Source organism: Phascolarctos cinereus, unplaced genomic scaffold (genome assembly GCF_003287225.1).
Source record: "Phascolarctos cinereus isolate Bilbo 61053 unplaced genomic scaffold, phaCin_HiC Scaffold_7;HRSCAF=346, whole genome shotgun sequence".
Classification (NCBI taxonomy): domain Eukaryota; kingdom Metazoa; phylum Chordata; class Mammalia; order Diprotodontia; family Phascolarctidae; genus Phascolarctos; species Phascolarctos cinereus.
Window position 1 is genome coordinate 80,401,629 of NW_027556180.1, and position 14,903 is coordinate 80,416,531.

At 39.3% G+C, this 14,903-nt stretch overlaps 1 protein-coding gene across 3 annotated transcripts in view; it reads right to left on the bottom strand.

The window, feature by feature from the left end:
• Positions 1-500: 500 nt before the first annotated feature.
• Positions 501-14,903, bottom strand: part of FASTKD2 (FAST kinase domains 2) — a 31,586-nt gene continuing 17,183 nt past the window's right edge. For all 3 annotated transcript variants that reach the window (XM_021008682.2, XM_021008684.2, XM_021008683.2), the window contains 4 exons: positions 7,810-8,028; positions 6,667-6,754; positions 2,604-2,718; positions 501-866 (listed from right to left, as the gene is read on the bottom strand). In XM_021008682.2, coding sequence (XP_020864341.1) covers positions 756-866; positions 2,604-2,718; positions 6,667-6,754; positions 7,810-8,028 — 533 coding nt within the window. In that variant the 3' untranslated portion in view covers positions 501-755. The remainder of the gene's footprint in view (positions 867-2,603; positions 2,719-6,666; positions 6,755-7,809; positions 8,029-14,903) is intronic.

Genomic DNA, 14,903 nt, shown 5'->3' on the forward strand with positions numbered 1-14,903 from the left:
CAACGTTAAGTACTTCATAGGGGAAAAAATCAAGCAGGCAGCTAGGTGCAGTGGATAGAGTTAAGAATGGCCCTTGTGCCAGTGCTGTTGTGAGGCTCGAATGAGAGTATTTGTTGTAAAGCCCTTGGCATCATGTTTGACATATAGTGGGTACTATATAAATATTAGCTATTACTTTTATCATCATCATCATCACCATCATCATTATTATTACTACTCCGACTTAAAGCAGATACTGGCAAGCTGAGCAGTAGCTTCCATTAGGAAGCAGACTGGGGAAAGCTCTGTTTTTATGTTATACTTGTGGAGAAGAACACCACGAAGTAATAGATCAAAATCTGAATTTTTACACAAAAATGCTATACAACCTTTAGACCAGGTCTAGTCATGCCCCACAATAGAGTAATTTAACATAACTGAAACAGAGCAAGGCATAACTATAACTTCTATACATCTTGGCATTTTTATGGCACATTAAATACAAAACATTTTTAATGATGTTTTATCTGCTTTGAAATTTTTATTTAAATTAATTAAAAGAAAATTCCTTAGGTAAAATTCTTCCAGTCTGATCTGGTAATTTTTAGCAGTGCACAATTCTAATTACATCATCTGTTTCAATGAGCTACCCAGAAAACCCTCCTTGGGCAGTAGATTTAGGAACAAAAATCAGGCTTTAGTAAATATGACGATCCATCCATGTGCTCCTTCTCATAATGGAAACTCATTCCCCATGAAATCTTCTTTTTAATATCTTATGCTGCAAATCCAGGAGCAGTGGGGAAAGCTTCTGGTGAGAAGATTTTGTTCTTCAGAAATGTAACTGCAGGGTTCATATCCAATTTATTAATCTCACAGGTATTGACCTTCAAGAGAAATGAGGCAAAAGTCAGTTTTTACCAAAAACAATGAGACAACACAAACCAGCTGGCTTAGAGAAAAGGACATGCATGTAAGGACACGACTACAGACATAACTGCTGCTTTCTAAGAACTTATATTAGATCACCAAAAACAATATATTTTTAAAGTGACACAAGCTCATAGTGCCAAGTTCGTGGGAAAATCCCTTCTACAAAACAGCAAATTTAAAATATCTTTTGGGTAGCAAGAGGGTTCCTCTTCTTTAGTAGGAGAACATGAAGCATGAATAATATCTAAAGCATAGACACCAAACCATGAACATTTAAACTCTTTTTGGCCATGCCTTCATATCTTAACAACAGACTTGGGGCTCCTTCAGGCGCTCTCCAAACCTCAACAATGCTCAAGTGCACTGTAGCACACGTAATGTGGATCATCTGTTAAGTGTTCTCTAAGGCTATGTTTTCAGGTTTAGTTTCATTCTAGGTGCATCACCAACAAAGAGGCTAGAATTCAACTGGGGACCAACATGAGACATAAACCTTCCTTACAAACTTTTTGGCAAATTAAAAGCAATCTAGAGAGTTAATCTAACTCTCATGCTCAGAATGAAGCAACTAAAGGGTAGCTTGTATAAAGAATATAAAGAAGGACAAGTTTAAGTGTGGATACACTTCCCAAAATGTTTTGATGGCTATGACAGCAAAGGCTGAAGGGTGTCCTAAGAGAGAGGAGGAATGTGTGCCAGACATGTCACACCACCCTGATCACCATTTCCCCTCAATCTGTAAACCACTCAGCCCAACGCCTGGCACATAGTAGGTGCTTAATAAATGTCTGTTCCCTTCCCTTCCCCTCAGACCACAATGGAGACAGCTCAGGACCTTGAACACAAAAGCCTTAGAAAAGGCAGAGCTTTCAGCCCAGTGTCCACGGCCATCGTTCTATGGAGATGCTACCTGGTAAGTTCCCCTGCACCTGCTACAACCACACCTTCTAAAGATCCAAAAAAGGAAGCTCCTGCCAGCAAGGTCCTTGGCGCTGTCAAATGGCTCAACGTCAGAAAGTGATATTATTTTATCAATGAAAATGGCATGAAAGAAGAGGCATTACCACCAGTACCATTACCACTGCACCCTAAGGACGGTGAAACCCTCCCATGTGACTTACAACTAAAATATTCCATGTGTGTTCTCTTCTCCAATAGAAGGCGAGCCCCTCTTGTTTTTCTGTGTTTACCAAGCAGTGTGCACAGGGTTCTGTAAGTACTAGGCACTCGATAAATGCCTCATTCATTCATAGCTATCACGCTTTCTCTAGGGAAATGTACTTATAACTGACCCCCATTTTGTCTCATGAAACAAAACTTCAATATCATCACTGCCAGTGGTTGTATACTTGTTCATAATGTGTAACAAAATAAAAAAAGTATTCAGCTGAAGGGCTACTTTACTAATGTTAAAAATAGCACAGGAAGTCAATCCAATACAGGGGTTCTTAACCGCTTCTGTTTTGTGGAACCCTTTGGTAGTCTAGTGAAGCCTATGTAGCCCTTCTCCAAATAATGTTTGTAAATACAGAAGAACCCAATTGTCCTGAAATACCATTATCAACAAACAAGTTAACTCCAGATGTAATAGTTCCTACCCAAGCCCTCTACAATCCCAGGAACATTTTTTCTCTAATTGTATTAGCAGTTGTTATTTTTAAGTAATGAGCATTTGCATTTTATCTTCTTACCAAGATCACGTGAAAACCCAGTGCTTTTAAGTGACGCATCTTCATTCCCAGCCCTCCTCTGGGGTGACTGGTGCCAAAACAGAAAGCAGATCTAGAAACACAGAGCAAAGCCACCCTGCAAACCAAACAAACAATACGACCCAAAGGTCACAGATTTAGAGCCTGAAGGGAACTCTGAGGCTATCTAGTCCAATCCCTCATAAAGGTGAAGAAACTGAGGCCCAGAAGGGAAGTGACTTGTCCAAGGTTATATAGCCAGTAATTATGAGGGGTGGGATTTGAACTCAGGTCCTTTGACTTCCAAGTCACTGGCCACTCCATTGTGCTATGCTGCCTCCAAAAGACAGTATCATTTTAACTGTCACCATAATAAAAACTATATTTTGACAACATTTTGAAAATAATACAAATATCAGATTAGTAGTAATAGAATGGGACAGTGGGACAAAGAAGTAGGCTAGGAATCAGAAGATCACACACAGTTCTACTTGCAGTCTTGCTTCAAATATCAACTCACTGCGTAATCCTGAGCAAGTCACTTAAACTACCCAAGCCTCTGCTTCTTGAGATTTAAAATGAAATCGGAACAGATGACTACTAAGGTCTCTTCTGGGTATAAAAAGTTATTCAGACACTTTTTTTTTATATAAGAAGTTCACTTTAGAGTGTTTATGATACTACTATACATAATAACAATAGTTACTCCATAAGCATTCCTGAGACATTATAGTTACAAAGAAAAGCTGAGTATATCTATTTATAACTTTTAAAGACCTCACTTCCTTTGTTCCACTATCTTTCCTCAAGTAGTCTTTTATTCTACAGATGTTCCCAACTTTAGAAATACATATATTTTATACGCTGTTCCAAATGTCCAAAACAAAGAATTAAATCAGTTAAGTTAGGGGGTAATCATTATAAAAAGGATTCTTCCACTTAGAAAAAGGCTTCACAACTCCTCTGAAATACATCATGCTTTATTTTGTTAGCTACATGAGAGGTCTGAAAAAACTACAAATAACTGCCAACTGAAGATGAACTGGAAATGAAAACAGAGCATCTCTGAAATCATAGTGTACGTCATTAGAAAAGTAGGACTAGACATAAAAACTCCCCTTACAACTTTGCAAAAAGTGTTCAACCAGTAAGAGGCAAACTTCATAGGAAGCAAAAAAGGTGGGCTAAGTATGGCTGTGCCAGCGTGTCACTGAAATCTGAACTGAATATCAACTTTGGCAAGTGTGGCACATAAAAGCTAGTAATCCCCAAACAGACCACAATGATCTGTGCCATGAGTGGGAAATATGAGCATGGACAATGCTTAACAGTCCTCAGTGTCACCTCTTTTCTCCCCAGAAGGATCATCTGTGTCTCAAATACAAGGAGACAAAATGATGAAAGCTTCCAGGAATATCCCAGGGGAATGTCTAAATGATCCCCCTTTTAATTCCTTATCACGAACTAGCAGGCAGCAGTGAAGAGTTTGGAAAAGGCATGTTTGTTTGATTGGCCAAGAAACAAAAACAAAAGGTGGGCTCTTGCTTTTCATCACTAATCTCCGTGCTGTGCATTCTGAAATGTGAAGCTCAGCGACAAAATAAAAGCAGTCATCACTGCTCTCATCTGCTAGAACTGAGCTGCTACTAACTTTGAAGATTATAGGAGGACTTTTTTTGCCCCCAAAGGAAGGTTCAACTCAATCCCAAATCTATCTCCTCCTCTTCCTAACCTTTACTGCTGACAGCTGATTCTTCTATTAGTCCAGTAATTACCATATCACTATGGCAGCCAGGTGGCAAAGTGCATAGAGCACTGGACCTAGAGTCAGGAAGATCCAAGTTCAAACTTGACCTCAGACAGGTGCTCACTGTGTGAGCCTAGGAAAACCACTTTATCTCTGTCTGCCTTGGTTTCTTCAACTGTAAAATGAGGATAATAATAGCCCATACCTTCCAAGATTACTGTGAGGATAAAATAAAATAACACTTGTAAAGTGCTTTGCAAACCTCAAAGCACTATATAAATGCTAGTTTATTATTGTTATAGTCCACAATAATGCAGTGAAAAAAGCCAGCAAATCTGTGTGAGAATGCAGGAAGGAAGATTTCCTTGAGAAAAGAGGAAGTCCGTTCAAGGAAAAGAGGCAGTAACTGGAAAAGATGACAAAAAAATCTTGCTAGGTTTTAATGTCTACATATGCCTCTCAAAGGGAAAAGTTGTCTGACAACAGAGGGCATCTTCTCCCAAAACAAATGTACTCTATGTTGTAGATGGATGGTATAAATACGAAGAGACAAAGACGTAGGTTGTGGTTTCCTAAATCCCAAAATTGATACGTTACTTCATTTATAAAAACTAAAGTCCATTTATCTTTCACTATTCCTTAGTAAAGTCAAATACATAGTGCACACGTGACAAGACATTTCTGAAGATGCTTCAATTCTTTAAGGTCACTAAGAAATTATTAGGAGGGCTATGACAGATGGGACATGTCCAGGATGGCAAACAGGAGAATGAGGGCTCTTGAAATCATATTATCCAAGGAGAAGTTGAAGAAAAGTTGGGATGTTTAAACTAGTACAAATATTAAAAACTATAAGGAGACATATTTTAGCTCAATTTAAGGCAGAACTTGCTAACCATTAAAGTTATCCAAAAATGCAGCATGGGCTCCCACAGGAGGCAGGCATCTTCTTTGTACTGGTCTTAGTATGGAGGCTTGATGATCACTTGTTAGGGAAGCCATACAGGAAATTCCTAACTGTAGTAAGAGTTGGCCTCCAAAGGTCCCTTTAGTTTGTGAATTTATAATGTCAAAAGCTTTCTGAGCTAGTTTAGATTAATATTACATTATTGTGTTGCTTACCCCCAAAGCCTTGTAGAATAATATCATCTAATTTGGTGTTTTTTGAAATACAAAAATCAGCTCAAATGCTACCACTTGTGAAAAATCCTTCTTCTGATCAGGCCTACTGTGCTTGGATTAGGAAGGACGTGGGGGGGTGGGGTTGGGTGGGGAAACAGGAAGTTAAAATTTCAGAGTAACTGCAACAGTCCAAAAATGGGATGGGTTAGTTAGCTTGAGGAGGAGAGTTCCCTGGCACTGAAGGTCCTCAACCAGAGGCTAGACGACTTCACCTAGGATGCTCGAAACGGGATTCTCGTCGTGAGCAGGGCTTGGGCTAGAGGATCTCTAAGGCTCCTCTCAATTCTTCACTGTTATGAATTCCACACTGATGCAGTACCTCTCTTATGGTGGATTCATATCATATTTTGTGTCATAGTGATTTGTCTGTGGTTCAATTTTCTCATCTTGCAAAACTGAAAATGCTTCAGGACTCACATCTCATCAGTACTCTCTGCCTTCCTGACTGGACCTTCTGATTGAAGTGTCAGGCTCCACTGCTTTCAGATCTCTTCATCGTACCCTCTGCCAGCTACCTTCTCCCTTGCCCCTTTTCTTCTATACCAACCCTCTCTTCAGTTTTATTTTGTGTGCTGTCTTCCTCTAGGACAAGAGTGGGGAACCTGCAGCCTCCAGGCCACATGTGGCCTTCTAGGTCCTGGAGTGCAGCCTTTTGACTGAGTCCAAGTTTTACAGAACAAATCCCTAGGAGACTGTAAGTTCCTTGAGGGCAAGGATCTTGTTTTTATTTGTATCTTAAGCATGTAGGAAAGTGCCTGGCACAAAGTAGTTCCTTAATAAATGTTAACTAACTGGTTGACCTTGGCTATTTTATAAGCTCAAAGAGCTCAGAGTGTTTCTCATAGAAATTAGCACAATTCCTCTTTATAGCAGTCTCCCAATTACTATTTATGGAATGAAATGGAAAGAACATTGGAACCAGTCAGGCAACCTGGGTTCCAGTCCTGGCTCTGCTATTAACCATATAACCTCCTGATATCTTGGTCAAATATGGAAACTGGGCTAGATCAAGCCCCTTTCTACTCTAAAATTCTACAAACTGATGAATTATCATTATTACTGCTAGTAATGTGGTGCATTCTGGAGTTAGACTAAGAATACAGAGAGTACAGCAAATAAAGAGCATAATCCAATGACCTGAGAACATCTGGCTCAGCCAAGAACACATCTGATTCCGAAACTGGAAATACTTTGCTTCTCTTAGAATCCATTCTCAATTCAAAATCTGAAAGAAAAGCATTCAGATATTAAATTGTCAAGCATTAACCAAAATGAAAACCTAATCTACTTCAAAAATCAATGCTAGAGAAAATCCATAAATCTGTTACTCAGTTCTGAGAAGGTGGTACTTGTTGGGATCTGGGGCCAGGATGGAGAGAGGGATGGTAAATACAAACGGAGAAAGAACAAAAACAGTAAAAACATGGGTAGCTTATTCTAAGTACTATATGAAAGGCTAACTAACATGTTGCCCAATAGTGCAAATTAAGCACAAATTTGTTAAGTTCCTATTTAATGTTAAGCCCTGGCAAAATAAACAAACAAATACATACATAAACACATAAATAAACAAATAGAAAGATTTTAAACAATAAAGGGATCCCCACCTCACAGACTAGTTTTCAGATGTGTTTGAAAAACCTCAAGTAGACTGAACAAGAACAGAGCATTTGACACTTCCGTTTCATACTTTGCCTCTCAGCATTTTCCAGTAACTGATACTGAATCAAGTACTTTTACACTATGGCGTGCTTTATTTCACCTGAAAATTAAGGGACAAGCCCTGTTAATACAGGCTGCCATTTCACATGTGTACACATGTAGATGCTTTTAAAAAACCCATCACTGCCGCTACTTTAGATGTCAGTGACAGAAGACAAGAATTCCTTTGTATTGGTGAGGTGCGAAAGCACTCCATTAAACTTTAAAGTACTAAGAGGCTGTAAAGATAAGTTATTGTTAGTCTGCCATAAATTTGGTATAGGACTGTTTCATTTTCTTGCATTATAAGTATTCCTATGCTTTTAAAAGCTAATTGTTTGTTACATTTTACATTGTTACATAATACAATTTAAATCCGAAGTGAAAGGGTAGATGTGTGTATCTTCTCTGTTATGTTGTGCCTTGTATAGCCAGGAAAAAATAAAATTCACTTAATGAACAAAATTAATTAGGAAGATCATAAGACCACTGACTAACAGAGGCTATTAGTTTAACAGTACAAGTTAATGAGCTCTTCTTTAACTGAAAAAATATTAAAGAAGTAAATAATTCTCTCACCAACAAAATAATTATGTGCCAGATGTACATTTTTTAAAAATAGTCTCTTATTTTCCAAAAGGTTTAACAACACGTCTTCAACCTCCACATTTGGATGAAATGGGGCTGAGGAGCATTCCTTCAACATTACAGCTCTGGACTTAGGGATTGGTGTGTCTTCAAGTTCCAAGCAAGCATTCACCTGATGTAGCATATACTCAGCCTTCTCACTTTCACTACCTAGAAAACACAGAGAAAATAATTTGAAAATATGAAAAGTCTAGAAATTCAAGGGAAATGTGAAAAAAAAAAGCAGGAACAAAGAGGGATAAACATTTATAGACCTCAAATTATACTAAATAGCAATAACCACCAAAACTATTGGATACTGGCTCAAAAACAGAATAGAGATCAGTGAAATGAACCAGATAATAAAGAATCACATGCAACTGAACTCATCCCAAGAACAAATTATTTGGGAAAGAACTCCTTATTTGACAAGAACCACCAGGAAAACTGTAAACCAGCTGCCTTCCCTTTCTCAAACTTCTTGAAAACACTGTCTATCGTCATGGCCTGAAATCTGGTTTCTGACTTGAACACTTAAAAGCACCTTCTCTAAGTTACAAAAGAGGAAATAGTTCCAAATACATGAATTTGAAAATTTTTTGCACGAACAAAACTCATCAATGAGAAGAAAAAGGAAAACTCTTGACTGGGAAAAAAATTTACACCAAATATATGACACATGACCCAACCACTCTGGAAAGCAATATGGAATCATGCTAAGAAAACATCTAAAAATGTCCTAGAGATACCACTGCTAAATATATACACCTCAGAGATGCCAAAGAGAGAAAGAAAGGTGGGGTCCACCCCGACTCTACATTCAGCTATTTCAGGACCCTCAGACAAAGTGGCCCCCTCAGCTGGCCTCACCACTCTTCTCCTTGATTGATTAAAAATTAATGTCTGCTAAGGAGAAAATGCTTATCCTCCTATGCCTCACTGTACTCTCATTCCCAACCACAACTGCCCTTCTTTAATGCACTGTACCTTCCGGCCCTCCGCACAATTTTCAACAAATTGCAATTTGTCAATCTCTTTGCAAGTTTTTCATCTTCCTACACAGAAACCTGGCTCATCCTAGTGGACACCACATCTCTAGACAGTGTTTCCAGTAATGGTGCTCATTTTCTTATGCCCCTGGGAGCACCAGACCAGACAGAAGAGTAGGCATATTCCCACTCTGGCTTATCCCCAGCACTTAACAACCTCTCCTCCTTTGAGGTTCATTCTATTCACCTTTATCATTCAGTCCAAATTCTTGCTGCAGTTATCTCCCATCCTCAAAGTATTTTGTCCTCTTTTCTCAGAGTTTGTACTTAGTTCAGCCTTCCTTTCTACCTAACTCCTTGTTATCACAATGGGGGCCTTCAATATACACACCAATGTCCCCTCAGACACTCTGGCTTCCTAGTTTATCAATGTTCCCAGCTCCCATAACCTCCACCTTAATTTCCTATCTGCCACAAGGCTATGGCCATAGCCTTGATGTGACCACTACTTAATAAAAGATTCATCCCCTTTATTCAGAACTCTGAAATTCCTCTCTCCAACCACAACCTCTCTTTCTCTGCCTCTACGGCAGGAACATTGATCTCCTAAGGCCCTGCCACATAGGCTGGCCTAGCTTTTCCTCCATCCCTACCCCATGCAACTAGGCTAGCTTTTCCTTACAAAGTACTGAAACCATCTTCTAGACTTACTGGCCCAGGGAACTAATGCTTCCAAGTAGACAATATATAAAGCCAGCTCATTAGGAATCAGGTCTTACTCCCTTCAAGCTTCTGACTGATCACTCCAGGATGATCAACACAGAGGCAAGGAAGCTGGGTCTAACTGAATCAATGCTGTGTCCTTGCAGAGTATCTTTTCCATGCTATGACTAAATAAATTTCTCTGTCATCTGTTAGATAGTATATGAACATCACATTCTGTTCAAACCAAAAAACCAATCCATCAGACTGGCCTAGGCTACAATAACTTCAATCCTCTTAAACCTATTCTTGTGATCTTCACATTGATCTCCAATCTCTCCATCCATTCTAACTCTTCCATCTCATCACCACTGGGGCCTGGCCTGGTATTACCTCCCTCCCTCCCTTCATAATCCTGTCCATATTCAACCTATTCATTCAAATACTATCTGTCAGCTACTCTTGAACCCCCTCACCCCCTTATTCTATACCCAGCAACATAGCGCTGGTCCCAATTTGGGAGATTTCCAATCTCTTCCTTCTCCACTCCTACTCACATGCTCCTGAAAGCTATTGGAAAAAGACATGCAACCAATACAACCAGATTCACTACAAATCTACATTATTTGTAATAATATTACCTGGGCCTCCAATACTACATAATAATTTAGTTCCTCCTTAACTGACAATATACTGTCCACATAGGCTATTCCAAACCTTCTCCCAAACCTATTACTCTCCCCTCTTTTCAGCAGAGGGGGGATAACCTCCTACTTTGCCTAAAAAAAATTCCATATAGGTGAACCATTCTAGGCTCCCTCTTCTTTCCCACTCCACACTTCAAAATCCTTCACTATCTCCCAATCTCATCCTCCTTTGCTCAAGTCTATGGTGAATGGGTAACCCTTCTCCACTTGTTTTCTTGATTCTATGCACTCCCCTCTCCTCTAGGAGCTTGCTTATCTAGAGCTCCTTATCCACTGGTTCCTTTCTTTCTGCCAATAAATATGCCCATTCTCTGCCATTCACTAAAGCAAACCATCTCCTCAAACTATCCTTCTACCCTTTTTTATCCCAACTCCTAGTAAAGATTATCTGCAGTACTCTCCTGTACTACTTCATCTCTCTCGCTCTTCTCAATCTCTTCCAATCTGGGCTTCCAAACCAACTACCAGACTGAAACTGCTCTCTCCAAGGTTACCAATGATGTCATAACTTCCAGTCTAAAGGTCTTTTCTCAGTCCTCATTCTACTTGACCTCTGTGTAGCTGTGGATACCACTGCCAACCTTGCTCCTAGATACTCTTCTCCCTTGCCCTCTGTTGTACTGCTCTGTCTCAGTTTTCTTCCTACCTGTCTGTTTCTTTTCAATCTCATCTGATCCCACCAAAAGTGGGCATCTCATATAGCTTGTTCCTGACACTTTTCTTTCAATATTTCCCTCTCTCAGTGATCTTAACAGTTCCTATGCAATGAATTATCATCTATATAAATGACTCTCAGATTTATATGTCTAGAACTAATCCTCCTCCCAAACTCCATTACCAAATGCTTTGTGGACAATGCCACCTGGATGTCCTATAGGTGTTTCAAACTCAACATGTCCAAAATGCAGTTTATCATCATCTTTTCCCTATTTCTGTAGAGGGAAACACAATCCTGCCAGTCACTGACATTCAACACATTGCTATCATCCTTGACTCCTTCCTTTTTCTAAGCTAATCACTAATGTCAATTCTACCTCCACCATATCATATATCCCTTCCCTTCATTCATACCACCTTTACCCTAATTTATACCCCTATCTTCTCATACTCTGACCTACAATATGCCTAACAAGCCTCCCTCATTTCCGTCTCTCCTCTCTCCAAACCTTCTTTCACAATGCTGTCCAAATGAAGGTGACCGTGTCACCTTCCTACTCAAAAATGCTCAATATCACTTCCTACTGACTCTCAGATAAAATACAAAATCCTCAGTTTGACCTATTTTTTACTCTGAACTTAAATACCAAAAAAAGAACATTTCTACATACTCAACGAAACACAAAAAGAGGATGAAGCTGTGAATCTCCAGGTCATTTCACTGGAATAAAAAAGTATATATTAAATTCTACACATTACTTTTAAAATGCTACAATGACTCCCCCTCCTCCCCTTTTGGCATCACTATTGCAATACTCCTTCACCTAACTCCTTTCCCCATATTAAAAACTGAGAAAAGGAGAAAGAAAGTATGATAAGCATAGTCAAGCAAAATAATTCCAGTGGCCATATCTAAAAGTGTATGTCTCCATACCTTGAGTCCACTACCTCTGTCAGGAGACGGCTTACATGCTTCATCACAGGTCTTACAGAAACACAGTTGGTCATTGCACTGATCATAGTTCTTAAATCTTTCTAAGTTATTATTCTTTGCAATGTTGATGTCCTTGTATAAATTTTTTTTCCTGGTTCTGTTCACTTTTCTTTCTCTCAGTTCATTCTACCCAGGATTCTGTGAAACTATTTTATTTTTAACTGAGCAATAATATCCCATTACATTCATATACCACACTTTGTTCAGCCAATCTCCAACTAAGAGCTATTCTAAGACGCTCCCTTAGTCTAGTTCTTTGTATTTCTTTTTCACCCCTTTTAATCACCCCTTCAGGATCAGCAAATTTGTTTTTGCTTTTGACTATTCCTTCCCCAATAATATCATCCTCCATCTTATCCACTTCTTAACCTTCCCTCCCTGAGTGATTCTCTGAGTTTGATGTACTCCTACACTGTACTCTTTGTGTGTATGTACTTAACTCTCCTGTCCATTCCAGAGAAAAGTAAGGTTCATCTGAGGAACAACCCCCCTAACCTATCCACCATGCTTTTAAACTCTTCTCTGTACCTCATGAGAAAAATGAAGTTCTACTTCTTCTTCCTCTGTTCATCCTCCCTTCTCTTTCTCCTCTTCAAACCCTCAGAACAGAACTAGCCCACCCTAGGTCGATTTTTCTTATTTAACCTCTCAATGCCCTTTGAAGATAGGAAGGTTCTGAGTTCTGACTTACTTTCCTCCTTATTAGAATGTTACCTTTCTAGGTTTCTCTGGACTGTTCTTTTGTTCATATTTCAAACTTGCTACTCAGCACGGGTCTTCTCATCAGAAATACTTCAAAGTTCTCTATTCTATTAAATCTCCATTTTCCTCATAGCATGATACTCAGCTTTGCAGGATAAATTATTCTTGATTGTAAGCCTCTATCGTCTGCCTTTTGGAATATTACATTCTAAGGATGTCCTCTGTGTCTAAGAGAACTGCCAGGTCTTGTGTGATCCTAACTGTAGACCCTTTTGCAACTGAACTGTTGAAGTTTTTCCTTCTGGATTCTTTCAGAACTTTTTTCTGATGTGAAAGCTTGAATTTTGGTTATGACATTCCTAGTTGGGATTCCCTTTAGGATACAACTGGTGGATTCTTTCCTTTTTTATTCTGCCCTCTGGTTCCAACCACAGATCTGGGAATTTTTGTTTATGACTTCCTGAAATGTAGCATCCCCGGTTTTTTGTTATCATTGTTTTCAGGGAATCCAATGATTCTTAATTATCTTTCCTTGAGCTGATTTCCAGGTGAAATGCTTTGATATTAGTCGCTGTTGTTTTACTTTTTAGTCTTTTAATTATGTTTTAATATTTCTTGCTCTCTCATTGAATCACTCATTTCTTTTTCTGTTGACTTTAATTCTCTGGGATTCTATTTCTTGGATAAGGTCTGTAAGGTCTGCCACTTTCTTTTTTTTTTCTTTTCTGGTGAGGCAATTGGGGTTAAGTGACTTGCCCAGGGTCACACAGCTAGTAAGTGTCAAGCGTCTGGGGCTGAATTTGAATTCAGATTCTCCTAACACCAAGGCTGGAGCTTTATCCACTGCACCACCTACCTGTTCCAGTCTGCCACTTTCTTAACTAAGCTAGTTAATTTTCAAATCACCTAGTCCTCAGGACCCTCTCCAGACTTTGAGGAAACAGTTTTAGGGACCACAGAGCCCCAGGCCTTGATTATCCCAGTCTGAGCACTGCAGCACCACACTGGTCACTGACAGCTGCCACTCCCTGGCTTTTTCAAGGGAGCACTCTGCTCTCCCTGCCTTCAAATACAGAATCCTGCTCCATCTCTAGACATGCTTTGTTGGAAGGACCCCTTTTACTATGTTTGTGGGCTCGCACCACTTTGCATTTGCTGCCCTACCTAGTTTCAACTCCACGGAACAACATGCCCTTCCTAGGACAAGGTTGTCACTTCTAACACCTCACCACCATGCTTAATCTCAAGTTTTGATTGACTCCACCTCCTCCAACCTCCTCTCCCCTCTGACTGGAGGACTGGAGGATGGAATATCAAACTTCTCCCAACGCCTTCCTCTATAGAGTGCAGAAACTGGACTCAGCTGACTCCACTCTGCACATACTGTCTTGTCTGGTTTCACCTACACAAAACAAGATGCCCCTACACCTGGTACCTGGTGGTGTCCTGTTCCCACCCAACCCCAACCCCCCTTCCTGCTTCCTTTTGTGTGCTGTCTCCCCTTTCAGATCATAAGCTTCTTGAGGAAAGGGACTGTTTGACAATTTTTTTTTAAACTATATCTTCAAGGCTTAGCACAATGCCAGGCACAACTATGCACTTAATAAATGTTTATTGGATTGGACTGGATTTGCTTATGGTTGACTTTTCACACAGTTCTGGGGTCGATGTCACTTACTGGTTCTCACAGTATTTCTTGGTCTAGTGGAAACATCATGATTTTGCTAGGGGGTAGATATGTGGGAACTGTGTCATCTGCCTCCTGTTCTGGCAGTCCTCTTGGCACCCTCAGCTTCACTTTTAAAGCCCTTCATACTATGGCTCCCTCCTACCTTTCCAGTCTTACATCACATTAGCAAAATTCTAAATTCCCAAAATAGAAACCTAGTCAGCAAAATTCATAATTTTATAAATGATTAAATGAAGTTTCTGAGAGGGATCCAAATTTTTGATGTATAAATGGGAAACAAGAATTTTTTTAAGTTTTTTTTCCTTACTTTGTATACCAAAAGAAGGCTTAAAAACCATGCGATTTAACCACTGTCAATTAGTCAATACCAAATTCACAACTGCTGTCTTACTTAAGCATAAAGATACGGATTTGTTTTATTTTTCTTACTGGATGTATTTTAATAATAGTCCAAGAGAAGTCATTAATAAATGAACCTCTCTAATTTTTTAACTCTTATAATATGCATTCCACAATTAAAAGCTTAAAGTCAACACTTTGATATAGAAACTTCTTGTACAAAATACACATAAATTAATGTTTAGCTTTTTGTAACTTAAGTATAA